A 22,726-nucleotide genomic window follows, 5' to 3' on the forward strand; every position below is an offset into this window, starting at 1 on the left:
GAAAAATAAAAATTAAGATATTTGAGAACAGTGGAATGTTTTATCAGAGCTTTTATTGTAGAAAATCTGAACCAAAGCACTGAAAAAGTTTGTATATTTTTCTGTTTTTTTTTTTGTTTTGTTTTTTAAACCTGATGCGGCCCAGCCTTGCCCAGACCCTAGCTCCAGTGGACCCCAGGTAAATTGAGTTTGAGACCCCTGATCTAGTACTTTCCCGACTACAATTGGTTGCCTAGCACAAAGCAAAATGATACCCGATCTGGGAATCTGGATTCAAAATCAGAAACGGGGTCATTTTGGCCGTCGGGGGACGATACCACGAATGAAGACACACTTGAAAATAGAGCAATATGCATTGATATCAAGGTTTTGCAGGATGATATCAAGGCATTATTGGAAGATAATGTTGCCTTGCGTGCTGCTCGGAACTTAAAAACCTGATTGAAGAAAATGGGACACTACTGGGGAAATAACGCTGCTTTGCCTACCCCTCAGGAGGATGAGAAAGACGCAAAGGAAAATATCACCGCCATCGAGTGTGAACCTACTCTGATCCGTGTCAGTTAGTCCCTGAGGAGCTGAGTCTGGACGGTGTTAAAGACGTTGTTGCAGAAGTCCAAAAATGTAATCCTCACGGTACCGCTTCCTCTGTCCAGGTGATCGAGAGTTCGGTGCAGCAGGAAGATGCATGCAAAATGCAAAAGGTCGAGTGTGCGGCGGCCTGCTCCGCCATCTCTTTGAGTCTTTCGATGGTTTCGTTTTCCAACTGCCAATAACCAGCATTGTCTCATTCCATTGTTCTATTTCCTCTCCTGTTTTGTGCTCGTATGTGCGCATGCCTGTGTGTGGATTTGTGTGTGTTGCAATGAGGATTAACCCCAGTGCTTCAGCTGATGCTGATTGGAATGACGTTCAACACTTTGCAAAGGCTGGATTCCAACAATAAAGGAGAGACTGGTAAGAGGAAACAGTTTTTGCTCAATGCCAACATGAGTGTGTATCTAGAATGGCCTTTTTTGTGTCCACACATACACAAGACTTAGTAGCCTGATTGTGCCACTGTGCCACTGTGCCTGGCATGGTGCCTTTTGGCCCAGTCGGCTCCAGGTGTCACTAAACGGGTTAGTTAGGCAACCTGTTACTTGTAATGACTCGTAATCTCTGACTCACAGTTGACAACCTTGATAACGTACATATATATAACTTAACGTCAACATGGACTCTTTCCCCTGTAGGTTCTAAATATGCACCGGTGAGTCTTGGATTAGGATCCTGCTCTCGAGCTCGGAGCGCATGTGGAAGAAGGCGTGAGCGTGCTGGAGCATGTGTGTTTGCATCTTAAGCCAAGCGCAGCACAATATGGGCCACCGGTGGCCCGGTCGTCGTGTGTGTTTGGGTTTAGACTTGTGTTGATAAGGCGACATCTTGGACATGAGCTCCGCATACTGAGGTAAGAACATCCTGATCATCTTCATCGGTGCAGATAAAACGCAATCACATCATAGTGATAACTTCCGACTGCTATTTATTGAGAGCGTTGTGCATGTTTCCTCTGAATTGTTCTTTTCGGATGGTCTGGAAAGGCATCACAAGTTGAATCATGCTGTTCTTTCGAGCTTCTAAAATGTTACCAGAACGCCAATCATCTTCACTGGAATCACTAAATGATAAAACATTTTATTTTCAGCACTTTTTGCTTTCAAAACCTGACCTGCAGCTGATGTAACTTTGATACGTGGTAATGCTGGGGCGTCCAAACTTTCTCCAGCAAGGGCCACATAGTCGGGAATGAAAGGATGCAAGGGCTACGTTCATATGTTGTAAGATGCGCTAATAAGTTTTATATATATATATATATATATATATATATACAGTATATATATTTCAAGGCAAAAAATTATTTCAGTTTTCTGATATACAGTAGATTAAAAACTGTATAGTTAGTATCAGCTTCAGTCTTTGCTTTTATTTTCCCATGTTTGTTTTTTTTTTCAAAATATTTCAAATGTCTTCTTGAATAATCTAATATTATGACTTTATTCACATAATATTATAAATTTTTCCCCAACCTAATTTTCACAAAAATTACCACTTTCTTTTATTTTTTTTATCATACTATTATGACTTTTAAAAAACATTGATTGAAACTATGATGCTAAAATCACATAATGTTTTCTCATTTTATTGATTATAAATTTTTTCTCATTTATTACAGCTGTTTTTTTCCATTCACATAATATTTAGACTTTATTTTCATAACATCAGAACCTTTTCCGCAATTTAATTTTCACATTAAGCCATTTCTGGTTTGCTTATCCAAAAGTATGTATTTTCAAAGTACAGTGGTCCCTTGTTTATTGCGGTTAGTTGGTTCCAAAATCTAACCATAGCAACTGAATTTCTGCAAAGTAAGATTCAATGTTAATAAATGTAATTTTGTAGAAACGACCACAACTGCACAAGCTAAATAGTTAGCCTCCAGTTTACTTCTTACAAACATGAAAAGGGGTTTCGAACAGAGCGACGAAGAAAGACAATATAAGAAGCCAAAAACGTACCACTTAAAAAAAAAGGAAGGAGAACATTTCCTCACTTGACTCCAAGCAGTGTGATGGTAAAGTGGTGTAATGTCTCATCAATGTATTGTGTCATTAGTGACCCCTAGTGGCCAGAATGCTACATAAAATTGGTATTTCAATCATTTTTTGTTACTAACAATGGAGTATAGAAAAAACATGATTAGGGAGGGAGCGATCTACGATGTTCTTCACACATGTAATCATTTACTCTCACTTTTTTTCTTATCCACACTGTCTACACACTCTAAAGCCCGATATGCAGAAACATGTGCATTTGGATGTTGTTTTATGTTTCCTTCTTTTATTGTGTTATGAAAGAATGTTCTGACTACAAATAATGAGTGCCAGCATTTGTTCTGACAGACAAAAAAAAAAAAGAGTTTGAAATGATTAACTAGTAAATATTTTGTTGTATTGGTTTTCTCATACAGTAAATACCAAAGAGAGAACAACTGATTAAAACAATGTGGCAAAAAAAAAAAACAAGCCTGGATTATAATCATGGCAGATTCAAATGAAAAATAAATTACTTTCTCTTTCCCAATTTTCTATTATGATAATTTGTAACTTTCACTTTCAAATAAATTATAAAAATCTGAAAAATAAGTACATTTACTCTTGAGACCAGCCATGTTGTTTGGCTTAGGGACATTGCCACTGAGGAAAAGACAGGAAGCAGAACTGGAGGTAGCAGAGATGCGGAGGTTCTCATTGGGAGTGACCAGGATGGATAGGATCAGGCATGTCCAGAGGAGATAGTGAATATATTGGTAGAAGGATGCTGCCAGGTAGGAAGTGTAGAGAAAGACCAAAGAGTATGTTTACGGATGTAGTGAGGGAGGACATGACGGTCAGATGCAGAAGACAGGGTCTGATGGAGGAGATTAATTTTCTGTGGCGAGCCCTGAAGGGAAAAGCCCTAAAAGAATGAAGAAAAATAAGAATGAAGCTTGCATATTTAGATGTTTGGGAGTGGAGTGTGTCTGTTTTTTCACTGCAGCAGTTGTGTAACCATGTACACACAGTGACTTCCCGCAACAGGGAGGGAGAAGTGACTTCATACCCCAATTCTGACTTCCCACTTACTCCCTTTTACTTATTAGAATTTTTTGGCCCTGTCCTCATGGGAACTATTTTTTTATTGTCCTCACAAAGTTATATCAGCAAATATCTCCATACACATACAAGTACTTCAAATAAACAATCCCACAACGATGAAGTACATATACTCAGCCTATATTTTGCGCTATTACCAGAAAAAATGACAACCAAAATGCATAGGAATCAATCATGTACCATTTCCTTAATCTCTCTAATCTCGCTTAAAATCTCTCACAAATAATACCTGAAATGTACTACCAATTGCATTTTTTAATTAAGTCAAATATAAATTGGTGCAGACGTGTGTTTACATTCACGGACCGCTGCCATGAAAATCACATGAGGGATGTAGACAAGGCAGAAAACCATGATGAGCAATCCGGTTTATGTATCGATCGCTTCTGTGTGACAATTACGGACTCTGCCGATCATGACACACTGAAGCAGAAGACTGTGCTGCAGGAGCCTCCGTAAAATCAGTAGCTTAAATAGCGTGAACACAAACGTGCTGTCCACCACCTTTGATTGTCACGTCAAGTGTAGAGACATGGGGGATTGTGACATCGTCGCAAAAATGGCATATGTGGTGTACTTACTTACATACTATACTACGACATGCAGTATAATATCACCATGTATCACAGTAGACGTAACTAACACAACATTATCCATCATTTTGTCCTCATTAGTGAGCTGGAGCCTATTCCAGATGACTTCAGCAAGAGGTCAGGGTCGTAATCTGTATCTATAATGCATCTATAAACAATAAACATCCATCCATCCATCTATCTCCTGTATATTCCCAATACGGTCCTGGGGGTTTGCTGGAGCCTATCCCAGCTGACTTCAGTAAGAGGTCAGGGTCGTACTCTGTATCTATAATGCATCTATAAACAATAAACATTTATCCATCCATCTATCTACTGTATATTCTCACTAGGGTCCTGGGGGTTTGCTGGAGCCTATCCCAGCTGACTTCAGCAACAAGTCAGGGCCATACTCTATCTATAACGCATCTATAAACAATAAACATCTATCCATCCAGCTATCTATCTCCTGTATATTCTCAATAGGGTCATTGGGGTTTGCTGGAGCCTATCCCAGCTGACTTCAGCAAGAGGTCAGGGTCGTATTCTGTATCTATAATGCATCTATAAACAATAAACATCTATCCAGCCATCTATCTGCTGTATATACTCAATAGGGTCCTGGGGGTTTGCTGGAGCCTATCCCAGCTGACTTCAGCAACAAGTCAGGGTCATACGCTATCTATAACGCATCTATAAAAAATAAACATCTATCCATCCAGCTATCTATCTCCTGTATATTTTCAATAGGGTCCTGGGGGTTTGCTGGAGCCTATCCCAGCTGACTTCAGCAAGAGGTCAGGGTCGTACTCTGTATCTATAATGTATCTATAAACAATAAACATCAATCCAGCCATCTATCTATCTCCTGTATATTCTCAATAGGGTCCTGGGGGTTTGCTGGAGCCTATCCCAGCTGACTTCAGCAACAAGTCAGGGTCATACTCTATCTATAACGCATCTATAAACAATAAACATCTATCCATCCAGCTATCTATCTCTTGTATATTCTCAATAGGGTCCTGGGGGTTTGCTGGAGCCTATCCCAGCTGACTTCGGGCAAGAGGCAGGCTGCACCCTGGGTTGGTCACTAATCAATCAAAGAATCAATTAACAACAAAATTCTATATACAAAATCAAAACGTGATCCAATAGTCATTATATACGATGAGTTTTAGGGCCACATTTGGGGAAAAAATTGAGATTTCAAGAATAAAGTCGAGTGGTTAGCATGCAGGCCTCACAGCTAGGAGACCTGAGTTTGATTCCACCCTCGGCCATCTCTGTGTAAGCAGTAGAAAATTAATGAATGAATTAATAAATAAAAAAAAGTTGTCAAATTACCTTTGCCCAAGACCAGCTTTCGAGAATAATGTCATAAATTTATGACAATAAAGTTGTAAATGTACAAAAAAAAACTGTTAACTATGTAACAGGCATTACTTGAGACAGCTATGAAAAGTACTTTTGTGACCTTTGGCCTTGGGCATGTAGAGGGTGGAGGCATGCTAATCTATATGCTAAATTCCCAACTGACGTGTTTTACCACTACAGTATAAATAAAAACCTGCCTGAAGCAAGAAGAACATTTCCTTCCTTCCTGACGACACGTGTTTTATTTTCCCTTTAGCACGTATGACAGATATTACGACTTCATTCTCGTTAATTTATGACTCTATTCTCCAAATCTACAATTAAAAAAATATATATATATTTTAGTGTGTTTAGTCCAACCTTGAACCAATGAAGCATTTTGAAAGGTGCAATTAGGGGTTGCATGGTGGTCAAGTGGTTAGTGTGCAGACCTTGCAGCGAGGAGACCTGAGTTCAATCCTACCCTCGGCCATCGCAGTGTGAATGAATGAATGAATGAATGCTAAGGCAAACATGTAATATTATGTTGTAACCATTAAATTATGTTAATTTCTTATCAGATTAATCACGGTTTTCAATTAATCAATCATGATTAATCACCATTTGTAACTATGTGTGAAATATGGCCATTTTTACTGCATTAAATAACAGAACATGATTACATATATATATATAGACCTCACAGATTTTGTTCACTTCCTGCTTTCCATAATGTAGTGTATTTTTTTTTTGTGCCAGCTGGCTAACTCCACTGGTAGCACCGAGGGTTTATGGTGCAGGGGACCGGGGTTCAAATCCTGGTCTAGGTTACTCCCAAAAAATAGGGCGTTGCCTTCCCAGTTGGCGATCAATGAGGCACTTGGGAAAGCTGCACGGTGGTCGAGTGGTTAGCGCGCAGACCTCACCGGGGTTCAATTCCACCCTCGGCCATCTCTGTGTGGAGTTTGCATGTTCTCCCCGTGCATGTGTGGGTTTTCTCCGGGTACTCCGGTTTCCTCCCACATTCCGAAAACATGCTAGGTTAGTTAGCATCTCCAAAATGTCCATAGGTATGAATGTGAGTGCGAATGGTTGTTTGTCTATATGTGCCCTGTGATTGGCTGGCGATCAGTCCAGGGTGTACCCCGTCTCTCGCCCGAAGACAGCTGGGATAGGCTCCAGCACCCCGTGCGATCCGGTAGAAAACAAATGAATGTATCCAATTAGTATCCTTGTTCTGGTCATCCAGTACTTTGGCCACGGACACTTCAATATTTTCCCTTCATTTTCATTTCATTTTCCCTTTATGAGCTTACATCGAGATTAGATGTAAAAAAAGAAGGAAAGTTGGCCAGTAGATCCAAGACTATTCAGGAAAACCCCCGAGAGTTGCCAAAGTGTGATAAGAGTATTATTTGTAATACATTACATTGCATGTCGGTGCCAGACTAAAGGGTGTTGTTTTGTTTGCATGTGCTCCAAAATGTGGCCCGGTGCCCAGAGCTTTGTGAACACTTTTTAATGAAAAGGGATCCAGCGAAACAGGCTTCCTTTTGGGGGAAATGGAGGAGGCTTGGCGGTCATCGGTATCTGATATACTGCTCACTTCAGGGCTCCAATTTAAAAAAGAATTCCAACATGTGATAGACACAGGGCTAAAGAACATGTAGCACGTGGTCCTCATTCATCATTCAGGGACGGCTTATAACTTTGACCTTGAATGTTTCTGATGTTGTAGTCACAGGCATTTTTATTAGGCGGGCTCCAGATTTGCTCCTTCAACCAACCTCAAAGGGAACTGTCTCAAAAAGTCAAACAACAATTTTGCAATAGACATTTTGTATGCATTTTAAAATCGTTTAATTAAAAAATGAAGCATGTTCAAGCAGAAAAATGGCTAAATTATTCCAAAGAAGCCTTCAAAGACATTGATGTAGTATTCTACACGTGTCACTAGGTGTCAGTAATGTTACTGTAAGACTCCGTCAGACACACGTGATCACCATAACCACAGAATTATTATTACTATTATTAACGAGTACAATAATCCCTCATAAAAACATAGGCTACTGTTGCGTCCAAAAAAAAAAAAAAAGTCTTAAAGTTTATCACGGTTAAATGATGCCGGAGCCAACAGTGATAAGTGAATTTCTTCAAAGTAGGATTCCTTGTTTATAAATTGAACAATTTTGAAGTTAGAGTGTGGAAAGCCATTTATGACGTTCTAAATACAGGTTTTACCATTATTAGAAACCTCTAGACATGAAATAACACCCCTATAGTCACCTTTACAATTGTATTACCAGGAATACAGAATCAGTTGTTTATTAACATTCTGATCAGAACCAAACCTTTGCCCAAAATGTGCAAGGATGTTGCGGGGAATTGAACAAAGTGGCAAGGCTGCACATAATTATTAAAAAAAAATTACTAATTATTCTTCAGTCATGCCTTGTTTATCACGGTTAAATGATGCCAGAGCCAACAGTGATAAGTGAATTTCATCAAAGTAGGATTCCTTGTTTATAAATTGAACAATTTTGAAGTTAGAGTGTAGAAACCCATTTATGACGTTCTAAATACAGGTTTTAACATTATTAGAGCCCTCTAGACATGAAATAACACCCCTATAGTCACCCCTATAGTTTTTAAAACCCAACTTAAATTATTTTGATTCCGTAAGGCTTTCTGATTGGGCTGATGTATATCCAGTGTTGTTTTATTTTTGAGCTCTCTTAACTGTGTATCACGTTGGTCATGCATCTGTCATGCATCCATCCTACGTAGGACCCGTGCGTCAGCATGTGTGTGCCGGGGAGTTGCTCAGTGAGAGTAAGAGAGAGAGAGAGAGAGAGAGAGAGGGAGAAATGAGCGAGGTTCCAGACCTCAACGGGCAAACGTGCCGTCCCGATTGCTCTACTAGTCTGTGCTGTTTGTTTCCTTGGCAAGTTTTTTGCACCAACGCAGGATTCTCTTTAAGTTCAAATTTGCTGCTGCTTCTGCTGGTTGTTTTTGATTTAATTGACATCTTCTCCCCCAATCAACAGGTAATGTCTGTGTTTGAGTATTTCGGAGAATACTTTTTATTTGTTATTTTTCTTCAAAACTGTGACTGATTCCAGGGTTAAAGTCAGTGTAAAGAGATACCTTCATGTTTTCTACTGCTTTTTTTCAGTATACTGCATGTTAAACTTAAGTCGGATATGCAGCTAATGCTGTGTTTAATTTTTTTATCCTTGACCTTTCAAACTTTTTTTTTTGTTTTTAACTTTTAAAGGAGTTTGTTTGCACACGGAGGTCAGACCATGCGTGTGTTTGACAACTCGGTTGATAACTAAGCGCGAGTTTCTGCTGAAAAGAGTCAATTTTATATTTACAGTACCTTTTTTTTTTTTGGTTGGTCTACATTTTAGTTAAAATTAGTTTTAGTTTAAAATTATGTCATTGTTAAGATGAACAGTAATGACCTCAGGATGTCCGTTCGTTGAGTCGCACGTTGCAATGGAGTGTATTTCTGGTTTGACATAAACAATAAATGCAACTATAGTATTCATAACTCAGGTAATTAAATATAATATTTCACCTCTTTTTTATACCTGAAGTCCATTCTCATACATAAATAAGTATAATAAATCAAGTTTTATGATGATTTCAGCTTTGAAAGTGTATCGGATAAGCAGCAAAAACGGGCTAATTGTGAACACACCCAAAGGGAAAGTGAATGCATCGCAGCACCTGACTTGTGTTTATCATTTTAACTGCTCTGTTTTGTTTGGGTACGTGTCAACTGTTTGTTTTCCTCTATTGTTTGCAGAGAGTCCTCACTGACAAACATTTCATGGAGAATATCCAAAGTTCTCTAGTGAACAAACTCGTCCCAGCTTCCCTTGAAACTGATCCCAGCGTCCCTTCCTTAAACGTCATTCTCCTCGTCCTTGCCTTGTCAGTCTAAGAAGTCCAAAGACACGTTTTATTAAATTCTTTTCCGCATTATCCCCTTTAATTACACTTCTGATCCCCATATTTGTTCCCCCCATGGGCGCAATAACAGCCAGCAGGATCATCTTGCTTTCATCAGCGCTGAGAACCTCTTTCAAACCCTAACCGCATCACCAAACACCGAAACCAGTACCAGAGCACCCGATGGAGACAAAAGATATAATGATGACAAGCGTGTTGACAAAGGACAAACGGGACGCCGAGGCCGACAGAGGCATCGGCACCAAGGACATGAAGACAGAAGAGGAAGAGAAGCAGGAGGAAAACTGTCGACTGATGCTGGCTGACGGTCTTGCTGAAAGAGGACCCAAAAGTGTGAGCTCGGCTTCCGGTCAGCAGGTGTCTAACGGCTTCACCACGTCCAGTCCGCAGAGCTCCAAAGAGGGAGTCGGGCTTCTGGGGGCTTCGTCTGCATCCGGGCCGGCAGGCACCACCGGGTCCTCTGCGCCGGCGGGAGGCCTCAGGACTCTTGTGGTCCAACAAACCAGCCTGGATCGTCCCAGAGAGACCTGGAGCAAGAAGATGGACTTCTTACTCTCGGTGATTGGGTACGCAGTGGACCTGGGCAATGTCTGGCGTTTCCCGTACATCTGCTACCAAAATGGAGGAGGTGAGGAGGTGGATGGGGTGCTGAAGGAAAGTCACAAGGCAATCATGTTCTCATTTTACTTAGATTAGGGTTAGGGTTAGGGTTAGGGTTAGGGTTGGGGTTGGGGTTGGGGTTGGGGTTGGGGTTGTGGTTAGGGTTAGGTGGTGCTCCCATCTTGAGATGAATGATGGTTGAAGACCCAAATCCATATAATCCAAACTTATCAACATACAAATCGATTTACAGTAGAACCTCAGTTTTGACCATTAATTCACACCACAAAACCCTAATTTATATCAACGTAGAGCCGTATACTTGCTCACTTTTACTTTTGTGTACTTTTGTGTTCTTTCGGTAACGTGTCTCCTTTAAACCGTTTTTTTTCCGGAACCCTTAGAAATACTCTAACATGCATCTCAGAGGACGTGAAGACACAGAAACCACACCCGCACACATAATAAAGATGATTCAAGGATTCCCTGGCCGGAATCTGTCTATAGTGTCCGGTATCTGTCCATAGTGACCAACATCTTTATATCCAATCCAATCCACTTTATTTATATAGCACGTTTTTATAAACAGAGTTTCCAAAGTGCTGCACAGACTAGTAAAAATAAAAAGTAATAATCCAAAACTAAAAAATCATTTAAGAAATAAAATATTAAAATAGATATTAAAATCTTAAAAACAAGAAGCAAAGCAATAAAAGTATAAAAAAATAAAACTAATTAAAATAAAAAGAAGGGCGGCACGGGGGGTGAGTGGTTAGCGCGCAGACCTCACAGCTGGGAGACCAGGGTTCAATTCCACCCTCGGCCATCTCTGTGTGGAGTTTGCATGTTCTCCCCGTGCATGCGTGGGTTTTCTGCGGGTACTCCGGTTTCCTCCCACATTCCAAAAACATGCTAGGTTAATTGGCGACTCCAAATTGTCCATAGGTATGAATGTGAGTGTGAATGGTTGTTTGTCTATATGTGCCCTGTGATTGGCTGGCGACCAGTCCAGGGTGTACCCCGCCTCTCGCCCGAAGACAGCTGGGATAGGCTCCAGCACCCACCGTGACCCTAAGCAGTAGAAAATGAATGAATGAATGAATAAAAAAGAAAGAAAGAACTAAAAGACTCAGGACCATACGACTCACTCCGAGTTAAAAGCCAGAGAATAAAAGTGGGTTTTAAGACGAGACTTAAACCTTTCGATGTTGGGGGGCTTTTTTACTTGGGAGGGGAGAGACTTCCACAGCTTGGGGCCAACCACAGAAAAGACTCGGTCACCCCTGGTCTTAAGTCTCGTCTTGGGCACCACAAGTTGGAGCTGGCCCTCGGACCCCAGAGAGTAAATTTGGCTTTAAAAACAAACAATAAAATCTTAAAATCAATCCTAAAGCGAACAGGCAACCAAAGTAATCAAATTATCGTAATCAAAGTTAGCAATAAAATTTGTTGAGAATCTAATCATACAAAAAAAACATATATAAAAAATATATTTTTTAATATTTTTCTACACAATATAAATAGTAAAGGTAAGGTGTTGTTTTTGTGCGCTACACAATCCTCACCTCACAACAAACCCTTTTCCACTTTTATCGAATCTGCAATAATAAGGTCTTTGCAATTTCCTGTGTTGTGTGTATGTGTGGTCCTGAAGCAGAGATGGGCTCAGGGAGACACTTGATAGAGGCAACGCTATTAATTGTGTGGATTTTTTTTTTTTATTATTCGAAGGCCTCAATCTTCTGCTTGCTTAATAACCTGTTTCTGAAGCAGCCGCTCAATCAAGTCTTATCTTTGTCAAAAAAAAGGTCAAAGAAATACACACAAGGGTATGTGAAGTCATGTGATTGTCCGATAGGATGGAAGGAAACGGGTTTATGTCTTATGTTTTTTATTTTTTATTTTGCTCCATTTCATGTTGACATCATATCAATGTGATTCTAATACTGCATAATGATTTTTTTTAGTACAATATTGTACATTAAGATCCAAGAGATCCACATTTAATAATAAGGGCATGCCCCTGTCCTCCATGCTCTCACCTTTCAGGTGCCTTTCTGCTGCCCTACCTGTTGATGGCGGTCTTTGGAGGTGTGCCTCTCTTCTACATGGAACTGGCTCTCGGTCAGTTTCACCGCAATGGCTGCATTTCCATCTGGAAACACATCTGCCCCATCTTCAAAGGTAGGAGTAGATTGAGAACTCGGTTAAGAAAGCAAAAAGGTGCGCACAAAAAAAAAATGTCAAGCTCACGGGTATTTCATTTAACCCCGTACAGGGTAGCTGTGGCTTCTTCTTGAACACTTAAAAAGATTTTCTGAATCTCTGTTATGGAAATTATCACATTTCCATGCCAAATGCCAGGTGTTTGGAAATTTGATCGTATGTAAATTGTTGTGGCTGGAAAATGTCAGCCACTTGAAACCCTCACTGATATCTGTGCAGGATGAGCGACACGCAAAATAACCTTTAGGAATTATTGCATACATATACGCTTCAAGTGATTTTTTTTTTTATGGTTTCCTCATCCAGGTATAGGCTTTGCCATCTGCATCATAGCCCTCTACATAGCCTTCTATTACAACACCATCATGGCCTGGGCCTTGTACTACCTGTTGTCGTCATTCCAGCCCACCCTGCCCTGGACCACCTGCACCAACAGCTGGAACACGGCCAGCTGCAACCGATATATGTCCACCGACCACAATGTTTCGTGGTCCAACTCCTCCACCTCCCCCGCCGAGGAGTTCTATACGTAAGTGCATGTAAGTGGGATGTGGAAATGTATAGGGGAGACTTAACTGGAAGAAAATGATGCGTCAGCGTAAACTACGTAAAACACGTTGAAATACGTTAAACATGCATCAGATTACAATCGAGTGCATCCCATAATAAGTTCCCAGTTCCACATGTCCAAAAGGAGTAGGAAGAAGCAAAGCTTATTAAATCCTACCCCTCCATCTGGTACTTTTACAATCAGTAACTGTTACATTTGTTCACTTCCTGCTTTCCTAATATGTTTTTTTATTTTTTTTATTTTTTTTTGTGCCAGCTGGCTAGCACCGAGGGTTTATAGTGCAGGGGACCAGGGTTCAAATCCCGGTCTAGGTTACTCCCAAAAAATAGGGCGTTACCTTCCCAGTTGGCGATCAATGAGGCACTTGGGGGGGCTGCACGGTGGTCGAGTGGTTAGCGTGCAGACCTCACAGCTAGGAGACCAGGTTTCAATTCCACCCTCGGCCATCTCTGTGTGGAGTTTGCATTTTCTCCGGGAGTTTTCTCCGGGTACTCCGGTTTCCTCCCACATTCCAAAAACATGCTAGGTTAATTAGCGACTCCAAATTGTCCATAGGTATGAATGTGAGTGTGAATGGTTGTTTGTCTATATGTGCCGTGATTGGCTGGCAACCAGTCCAGGGAGTACCCCGCCTCTCCCCCGAAGACGGTAGTCCTAGCATATAAGTGTTTCAAATGTACTTCTTCCCTGAGATCATATTTCTCCTCTCTTGTAGAGAAGTATTGGATGATATTTTTAGCTAATTGGTTATTTTTAGCCTTATGCATTATTTTAGCTGTTTGAAGATGAACTATATCAGCAAGTTGAAGTATTTGTGATTTTAGAAATAAGGAGTTAGTATGTTCTCTGTCGGCGGCATTATGAATTATCCTTACTGGCCTTTTTTGCAGTACAAGTCAGTTAACGTATTTCACCTTTTTGCATCTACCACCAACCTGGTACCTGGTACCTGGTCTCACCCGGCACCTCCATCCAGTCGACACGTGTTGCAGGTCCACCGCTCTTCAGGTCTGCACCAGTTAGGTTCTGTCAGCTGGCAGCTGGCCCTCTGCTTGCTCTTCATCTTCACCATCGTTTACTTCAGCATCTGGAAGGGAGTCAAGACATCTGGAAAGGTAACTAACGAGGCGGCGATAAGGCTAATAGGTGCGGGGTGCCACTTAGACTGGATGGATGGATGGACGCTTGAATTGATGGATACTGATGGAGCGGAATGGTCATGCATGGATTACATATCACGCTCATTATCATTCATCATCTCGACTACGCAAGTTGGTTAGAGAACACCAATTAAGAGACCAGAAACCAGACCTGACCGACCATTTCTAGCAGCTTTGCTTGATTATGTGTAGCCATAATTGAAGTACATTGAAAATAAAAATAGAGGTACAATGTAACATCATATAGGTGGTGTGGGTGACCGCTACCTTCCCGTATCTGGTCCTCCTGGTGCTGCTCATCCGTGGGGCCACTCTCCCAGGTGCGTGGAGGGGAGTAGTCTTTTATCTGAAACCTGATTGGGAGAAACTGCTCAGCACTACCGTAAGTTTTACACGGAGAAGTGAGGTTTTTTTTTTTCATTATACATGAACTTTGACTAAGCTTGTCGTGTTCAAGGTGTGGATCGATGCAGCAGCTCAGATCTTCTTCTCGCTGGGTCCGGGTTTTGGGGTGCTCCTTGCCTTTGCCAGCTACAACCCGTTTCACAACAACTGCTACAAGTGAGTTTAACAGGTTGGATTCACAAAAAAATTCCAATTGTCACGAAAACTTCGGTTCTTCTCCTTTTCAGAGACGCGTTGGTCACCAGCTCGGTCAACTGCCTCACCAGCTTCCTTTCCGGCTTTGTGATTTTTACCGTGCTGGGCTACATGGCCGAGATGAGGCAGCAGGATGTGGATGCTGTTGCCAAAGATGCTGGTAAGAAACTAAGCTGAGAAACAATCTCCATCCAATCTCATATTGGTGGAGAAAAAATCCCTGACCTGAATTCCTCCCTAAATTGATGTCATGTAAGCTGAGAGCCCAAATACTCACTATACATACATGACATTTTTTTAAATCATTTTTTTCTTCTTCTGCAGGACCCAGTCTGCTTTTCATCATTTATGCAGAAGCCATCGCTAACATGCCTGCTGCGACCTTCTTTGCCATTATCTTCTTCCTCATGATCATTATGTTGGGCCTGGATAGCACGGTGAGTAACCTCATCATAAGTCAATGTTCCATTTCATAAATATGAAAGTCCACCACAACCACCACATATATTCCACATCTGCATTTCTACTGCTTGCGAAACGCTTTTTCACGTAAACGTGTTGAGGCCAGTGATAGTCAACTGCATTTTGTTTATTAGAAGACAATGTGCCAGTGCTCTAATATCACCGTCTCCATAAGCCACTGTTTATCTGTGCTCAAAGAAGCCAGCTTTAGAGACCCGTAAGGCTCTTATCACATATCGGTAATCAGTGTAGCATCAGCATCGGGGATGCTTTGCTCCTCCTTTTCACATTTGAGGATATTACTGTGCAATGTGTTGCTGTCAAGAACTCACCTTGCATCAGCTGTCTTTTGTTTGTGGAGACGTCTTCTGTGGCTTTTACAGTTATTGCTTAAAATATGGCCGAGGATTCAATTTACATGAAGAGAATCTGCCATCATTTGTCCCGGAAAATGAGCTGCACAAACTGGGGTTTCTAGTTCAAAGGGAAATATACTACATTTTCTAACATACCACAAGGTCCCCTTATGTCCATTCCCAAGAAATACTCGCATATACTGTAGTTAACAAAGCATTACAGCCAATGTGTATAATGTACTTTATCTTTTGTTACTGGGTCCTATGTCAAGTATTACTACATTTCAAAGAAAACAATATAAAAATAACAACACTCCATTTCATAAAAAAAAAGTTAAGGCAATTCATTTCATTCATCATGAAATGTATCATTTTCAAAAATCAGATAAGGGTCCAATGGCTCCACATACGTACTAAGGCTTAGTAACGCTATCTTAAGCGCTATCTTGCTAGATGCTAGCATGCTAACAATAAGTATGTTAGCATTGCTAGCCGATCTGCTGTATTTTGAAGATCGGATAAAATCGACATGAAATCGGGCCGGTGCTAGCATGCTAACAATAAACATCTTAGCCTTTTTTGGTATTTTTATAGGTATAAACTTACACCGTGCTATCCTACCAAGTATTAGCATGCTAATTGTTAGCATGTTAACACTTAAGCCATATTTATAGGTATGGATGTCCCGATCTGATCTTCAGAATCAGGATCGCCTGCCGATCTACTTTATTTTGAAGATCGGATTAAATCGACATAAGACACGAGATCGGGCCGGTGCTAGCATGCTAACAATAAGCATCTTAGCCTTTTTGGTATTTTTATAGGTATAAACTTACATTGTGCTATCCTGCCAAGTATTAGCATGCTAATTGTTAGCATGTTAACACTTAACACTTAACACTTATGTTAACACTAAGCCATATTTATAGGTATGGATGTCCTGATCTGATCTTCAGAATCAGGATTGCCTGCCGATTTGCTGTATTTTGAAGATCGGATAAAATTGACAATCAAAGATTTTTGATCAAATCAAAGTTGGTTGCCACCCGACATATCTGACATATCTACGGTGAATTTTCGCATTGGACATTTGATATTCGGCTCCGTAGCTGCAACGGTAGTTCCCCCTCACTGTACCGGGACTAGTTGTGTCATGCCACTGCAACTGGTTGTTTATCCTAGGGACCATCAGTAAATTACTATTGTGTTGAAGAGAGTTTGTTTCGGAATTTTCGGAATATTTAAGTTGTGTCTCAATCCGTTCTGCAGTTTGCCGGCTTGGAGGGTGTGATCACCGCCATGCTGGATGAGTTCCCCAATGTCCTGGTGAAAAGAAGAGAATGGTTTGTCTTCGGTCTGGTGTGTGTCTGCTATCTCGGAGCGCTTTCCACTCTCACATACGTAAGTCAACAACATTCAGGTTATTATCAAAATAACATTATTGATATTGATATTGTTATTCCAACAAAAATCCAAATGTTCATCTATATCGTAATGATGTTTCAATGTTGTAATATTGCTGTGATTTCAGCTCTATATTGTTTCTCGGGAACATATTATCACATGATCATATGACGACTTGAACGCCGATATAGTTTCCTATTTCAGTGTCTAATGATATAAAAATGCGTCCTTGTGTGTTCAAACAACGGTGCCTTATTTAGCTAATTTAATGAGCTGCACTTTGCGATTGCATGGAATGAGATTACGGCTCTAACTCCTTTATCTGCAGCCCTCAATTAAAGTAAGGCAGTAATTAATGGCTTCGCCCAACACGTGCAACGTGATATTGCATCACCGGCATCATTTGTGTTGGCAAAATGATTTGATGATTTTTTTTCCTCTTCATGTTCTTGTTTTTTTTTTCTTTCTTGGCTCAGGGTGGAGCTTTTGTGGTGAAGTTGTTTGAAGAGTACGCCACAGGTCCTGCTGTCATCACTGTGGTGCTGCTGGAAGTCATTGCCGTTTCCTGGTTCTACGGTCAGTTTGGACCGTGTTGTGTTGACAGTAAAGTCACCATTAAAAAAAAAAAAATGTTTTATAGTAAAAAACGTTTTTTTTTTCCAATGTTGCCAGGCTTTTATTGTGCACAGATTGTGGATTAAGGAAGTGAGATAGTACATGTGCCTGTGTGTGTATTCCAGGAACCAACCGTTTCTGCAACGACGTCCAGGTCATGCTTGGTTTCTACCCGGGATGGTTCTGGAGGATCTGCTGGGTCGCCATCTGTCCCAGCTTTCTGCTGGTGAGACTCCTATACAGTATATTGTACATACACACACAGACACTGGTTATTTACTTCTTTTCCTGGTATCACCGATCCTCCTTGTGTCACCCCATTCCCGTATTCATAGTATTGAGGTCCCCAAAATATCACTGTGTAACAATTAGCATTAATCTACTATCCTATTAAAATAATTCAACACAAAGCAATTATTTTATATCTGAGTGAGAACATGAAATTTTGTCCAGCGTGTCAAAATTTAGTGCAATCACCATTGTTGTGTAGTACTGCCTTAATCCTCTTGGGCATGGAATTTTCATGAGGACGTCATTCTTCCATTATGGCATCACAGAGCTGGCGGATGTTAGAGATTTGTGCTTCTCAGGTGTGTTCAGGTGTGGACTTGTCATTAGGCACTTACTATCTTGGAGGTGTGTTTGGGCTCCTTGTAATGTTGGAAAACACAGTTTCAGAAGAGAGGGAATCATGCTGTGCTTCAGAATGTTACATTATTATTATTCATTCATTCATTTTCTACCGCTTATCCTCACGAGGGTCGCAGGGGGGTATCCCAGCTGTCTTCGGGCGAGAGGCGGGGTACACCCTGGACAAACAACCATTCACACTCACATTCATACTTATGGACAATTTGGACTCGCCAATTAACTTAGCATGTTTTTTGAATGTGGGAGGAAACCGGAGTACCCGGAGAAAACCCACGCATGCACGGGGAGAACATGCAAACTCCACACAGAGATGGCCGAGGGTGGATTGAACTCGGGTCCATTATTATTGTTATTATTATTGTTATTATTGTTGTTATAACTTTTGTTTGTCATTTTTATTTTTATTTTTATTTTTATTTTTATTTTTATTTTTATTTTTATTTTTATTTTTATTTTTATTTTTATTTTTATTTTTATTTTTATTTTTATTTTTATTTTTATTTTTATTTTTATTTTTATTTTTATTTTTATTTTTATTTTTATTTTTATTTTTATTTTTATTTTTATTTTTATTTTTATTTTTATTTTTATTTTTATTTTTATCATCATTATTATTATTACAGAGTGTGCCTGTCCATGTTGGGATTCCTGCTTCCCAGCAACAAACCACAGATGCCCAGTACTGGCAGAACTCGTGCCATCCTACCACCATGCTTGACTGTTGCACCGTAGCTTGTAAATAGTAATAACTTCAGAATTCCTGCAGCACTCATGCAGCCCAGACCATGATAGCACCATACCAGTCAAGATACAATGACCCTGGTACTATAATAATAATGGCTGTTTTTGGGTCATTTTCAGTGGTAAATCAGCACTGCGATACACACTGTTCACTGACTACTCCAATATACTGTATATCCTGTAATACAAACTGCTTTGTAAATGTAAATGATGTATGGTACTGACTTGTGTGAGATTGCGTACATACTGTACCAACTCAAATTGTCTCTGTCCCTCATTTACAGTTCATCATGATCAGTTTTCTGGCCTTCCCTCCAGACGTCAAACTGTTTGACTACCAGTACCCACCTTGGACCACAGTCCTTGGCTACTGCATCGGAGTGTCCTCATTAATCTGTGTGCCTGCTTACATGGTATACCACCTGGTCAATACCAAGGGCACCCTCAAACAGGTAACCTTCTTTTTCATCTTCGTCTTCCTCCCCAGCAAAGGTCAGGGGTCAGTTCTACTGTCAAGTAATGACTCAATGAGTCAAATGAAGAAGCAGAGGCCAGAGATTAGCAAGAAAAAAAGCTGTATTATGCAAGATACACACTTACGTAAGGAGGCTATCACCTGACCACACAGACTGGGAGGACCTTTCATTGAATGATCTCTCACTGCTTCATATAAACCAGGGGTCTCAAACTCAATTTACCTGGGTGCCACTGGAGCTAGGGTCTGGGCGAGGCTGGGCCGCATCAGGTTTTTGCAAAAAAAAAAAAAAAACGCATTTATTAAAAACAGAAAAATATACAAACCTTTTCAGTGCTTTGGTTCCAATTTTCTACGAGAAAAGCTCTGACAAAACATTCCACTGTTCTCAAATATCTTTATTTTTTTTCTGCACAAAATAAGATGAAAAATAAATAAACAAATCAAGAATAAAGAAAATCAATCAGTAATAAATAAATATAATAATAATAATAAAACAGTAAATAATAAAAACTTAAGAAACCACATATAGTTGGTGGGTAGACAAATGATTTTTTTCAGATTAAAATGAACAAAGCATTATTAGAGCCCTGTAGACATGACAAAACACGACTATAGTCACATTTATACTCTTTTTATTTACAACATATTGCGCAACTGCAGGGTCTTGAGACACATGCTAACTCGCAAACTAGAGAGCTAGCGACCTAAACGGCAGCCTTCAAGTTATTTTCTTTAAACTTAAATAGCCAAAAACTTACCACTTCCACACGGATAGGGAGGATAACTATTAACAGTTATTTAACCTTTAACATGAACATTAATCAAACGTAATAATTTTTTCTGGGTACATGATACCATACAGCATCCATATCAAACTTGCGCGGGCCGCGCTAGCATTAAACTTTCATATCAAGGCGGGGGCCTCAAACTAGTGTCCTGCGGGCCACCTTTGGCCCGCGGGCCGCGTGTTTGATTTATTTATTATTTATCTTGGGAAAAAAAATTTGGGTTAAAGTCCGTTTTGGTTAGAGTCAGACCTTCTGGGACGAGTTAATGACACTAATCAAGGTTCATCTGTATTTGTTGTTATTTCAGTGTAGCTTTAATACTCTTTCATATAGTTTCAGTCTCAAAAAGTCTGGTATTTTGCAAGTCATCGGAGGGTGGCACGGTGGGCGAGTGGTTAGCACGCAGACCTCACAGCTAGGAGACCAAGGGTTCAATTCCACCCTCGGCCATCTCTGTGTGGAGTTTGCATGTTCTCCCCGTGCATGCGTGGGTTTTCTCCGGGTACTCCGGTTTCCTCCCACATTCCAAAAACATGCTAGGTTAATTAGCGACTCCAAATTGTCCCTAGGTATGAATGTGAGTGTGAATGGTTGTTTGTCTATATGTGCCCTGTGATTGGCTGGCCACCAATCCAGGGTGTACCCCGCCTCTCTGTTTGCTTTCATGGAATGGATTCATTGGATTTATTTATTATTAAAAACATTTTTGGTTAAAGTCCGTTTTGGTTAGAGTCAGACCTTCTGGGATGGGTTAATGACGCTAACCAAGGTTCATCTGTATTTGTTGTTATTTCAGTGTAGCATTAATACTCTTTCATATAATTTCAGTCTCAAAAAGTCTAGTATTTTGCAAGTCATTGGTGTTTGGGCATAGAAGAATAATATCTAATAACTAATCACGAACATGTATTCATCCAGTGACCAATGCACGCTCATATTTTATCTCCTCTTGTCTTTTTCTAATCTACAGCGTCTGTCAAAGAGCATCACTCCAGAGCCCAGCAATGACCAACACAGAGGCTTCATCGTCACCAACGCGGTCTGACCTGAACCCCGATGCCATTCCTGCCACTTTCAGTGCCCTCTTCTGGTTCCCCTGTAAAACAAGAAAGCTACCTTTCACCGCTTTTGCCTCTTTTTCATACATTTCCTGCACTTGTCTTTGTAATCCTTAGAAATGCATTTGGCCGTAATGTACATGAAGATATTATTTAGCTTTAATTTCATGTTTGTGAACACCATCCATTCCTTTCTTCAGGTAACATACAATTATGTATTTTCATGCAATCATGTAGGACTTAATGTGCACAAAAACAATGTCATTCCGACCTGCCCTTTTATGGTGATTTTAACAATATACCAATAAGTTATGCATCGTACATGTAGCAAAATGCAGGTATTATATTTCTTATATTTTTTACCAAAGCCAAATATATGACATTTTTTCTGCTTCAAACACTAGTGTTGCATTCAAGTTGGACCGTAAGGACAGATTTGCAATGGGTTCTCTACACTGTGAAGCAGTGTCTGCTTATAACGTGTGTTTGTACTGCACAAATGTGTGTGTGTGTGTGTGTGTGTGAGACGGTTATAACGGCCTCTAGAAAACGAAACGCTTATTTATTTTATCATGCGTCTGCATCCTGTCACTTTGACCTCTTGATAATTATTATTCAAAACATTTTGCGGTTATTATTTTACGTCAAGACTTGTCAAGGCTTGCTTGTGTTCACGTTGCAGAGTCGTCAGTAATAGAAACCAAATATGAAGCCGACACTTAGGTCACCACCAAAATGTACGCGTGTGCGTGTTTTTGTGCGTTAAGAGACTTAAGACTGTCTTAAGACTTCAAATATGGCAAGTACTGTACCGCCACATGTGTATTTCCTCGTCTGTGTGGTACCGGTGTAACCTATCCTGTGTTCTGTTGGTGCTGGTTTGGGTTTTATTGTGTGCTGAGACACGTGTGAATCTATAGGTGGGCAGCCTCAGTATGTATGTAAGTATGTGTCTACTGTACTTAAGGTGTGTGTGTGTGTGTGTGTGTGTGTGGGATGGGTGTGTATGTATGGTGTGTATGTATAGAAAATGTGGTATCTTGTTGTTGTCAACTGCCAAACTATTTAATGAAGGAAGTAGTACCTCTCCAGCTTATAGAGAGTCTATGTATGTCCACAAGACTATCCCTGTATAGAATAAAGATATAGAAATATATGGGAAATAATAGATAATAAAGATATATGGCAAAAAGTAACATTTGTCTATGGTGATTCTTTATTACAATTACTTGACACAAGTTATTGTGGGTGTAGTTTGCAAGGTTGTAGAACAGCGCCACAGTATATTAGCATGTTTTTTTATTAGTTTGAATCAAAGTACTGCAGTTCTTTAGTGTACCACTGCAAACAAAAACTACATAAACACATTCATTCATTCATTTTATACCGCTTATCCTCACAAAGGTCACAGGGGT

General features: G+C 40.2%; 1 protein-coding gene across 2 annotated transcripts; it reads left to right on the forward strand.

The window, feature by feature from the left end:
• The first annotated feature begins 286 nt into the window (after positions 1–286).
• On the forward strand, positions 287–22,493 carry slc6a4a (solute carrier family 6 member 4a). Of its 2 annotated transcripts, XM_058080391.1 has the most exons (15): positions 287–957; positions 1,236–1,450; positions 9,435–10,229; positions 12,251–12,385; positions 12,734–12,956; positions 13,975–14,113; positions 14,406–14,540; positions 14,616–14,719; positions 14,791–14,918; positions 15,083–15,195; positions 16,846–16,977; positions 17,457–17,556; positions 17,721–17,821; positions 19,272–19,439; positions 21,224–22,493. In XM_058080391.1, exons 3-15 carry the CDS (start codon positions 9,764–9,766, stop codon positions 21,296–21,298), a joined length of 2,019 nt encoding a protein of 672 aa, XP_057936374.1. In that variant the 5' UTR covers positions 287–957; positions 1,236–1,450; positions 9,435–9,763; the 3' UTR covers positions 21,299–22,493. The 2 variants fall into 2 exon arrangements, with proteins under 2 accessions (XP_057936374.1, XP_057936373.1); XM_058080390.1 differs by lacking the exons at positions 287–957; positions 1,236–1,450 and adding an exon at positions 8,467–8,667.
• The last annotated feature ends 233 nt before the right edge of the window (positions 22,494–22,726 follow it).

The sequence above is a fragment of the Doryrhamphus excisus genome, chromosome 8 (assembly GCF_030265055.1).
Source record: "Doryrhamphus excisus isolate RoL2022-K1 chromosome 8, RoL_Dexc_1.0, whole genome shotgun sequence".
Classification (NCBI taxonomy): domain Eukaryota; kingdom Metazoa; phylum Chordata; class Actinopteri; order Syngnathiformes; family Syngnathidae; genus Doryrhamphus; species Doryrhamphus excisus.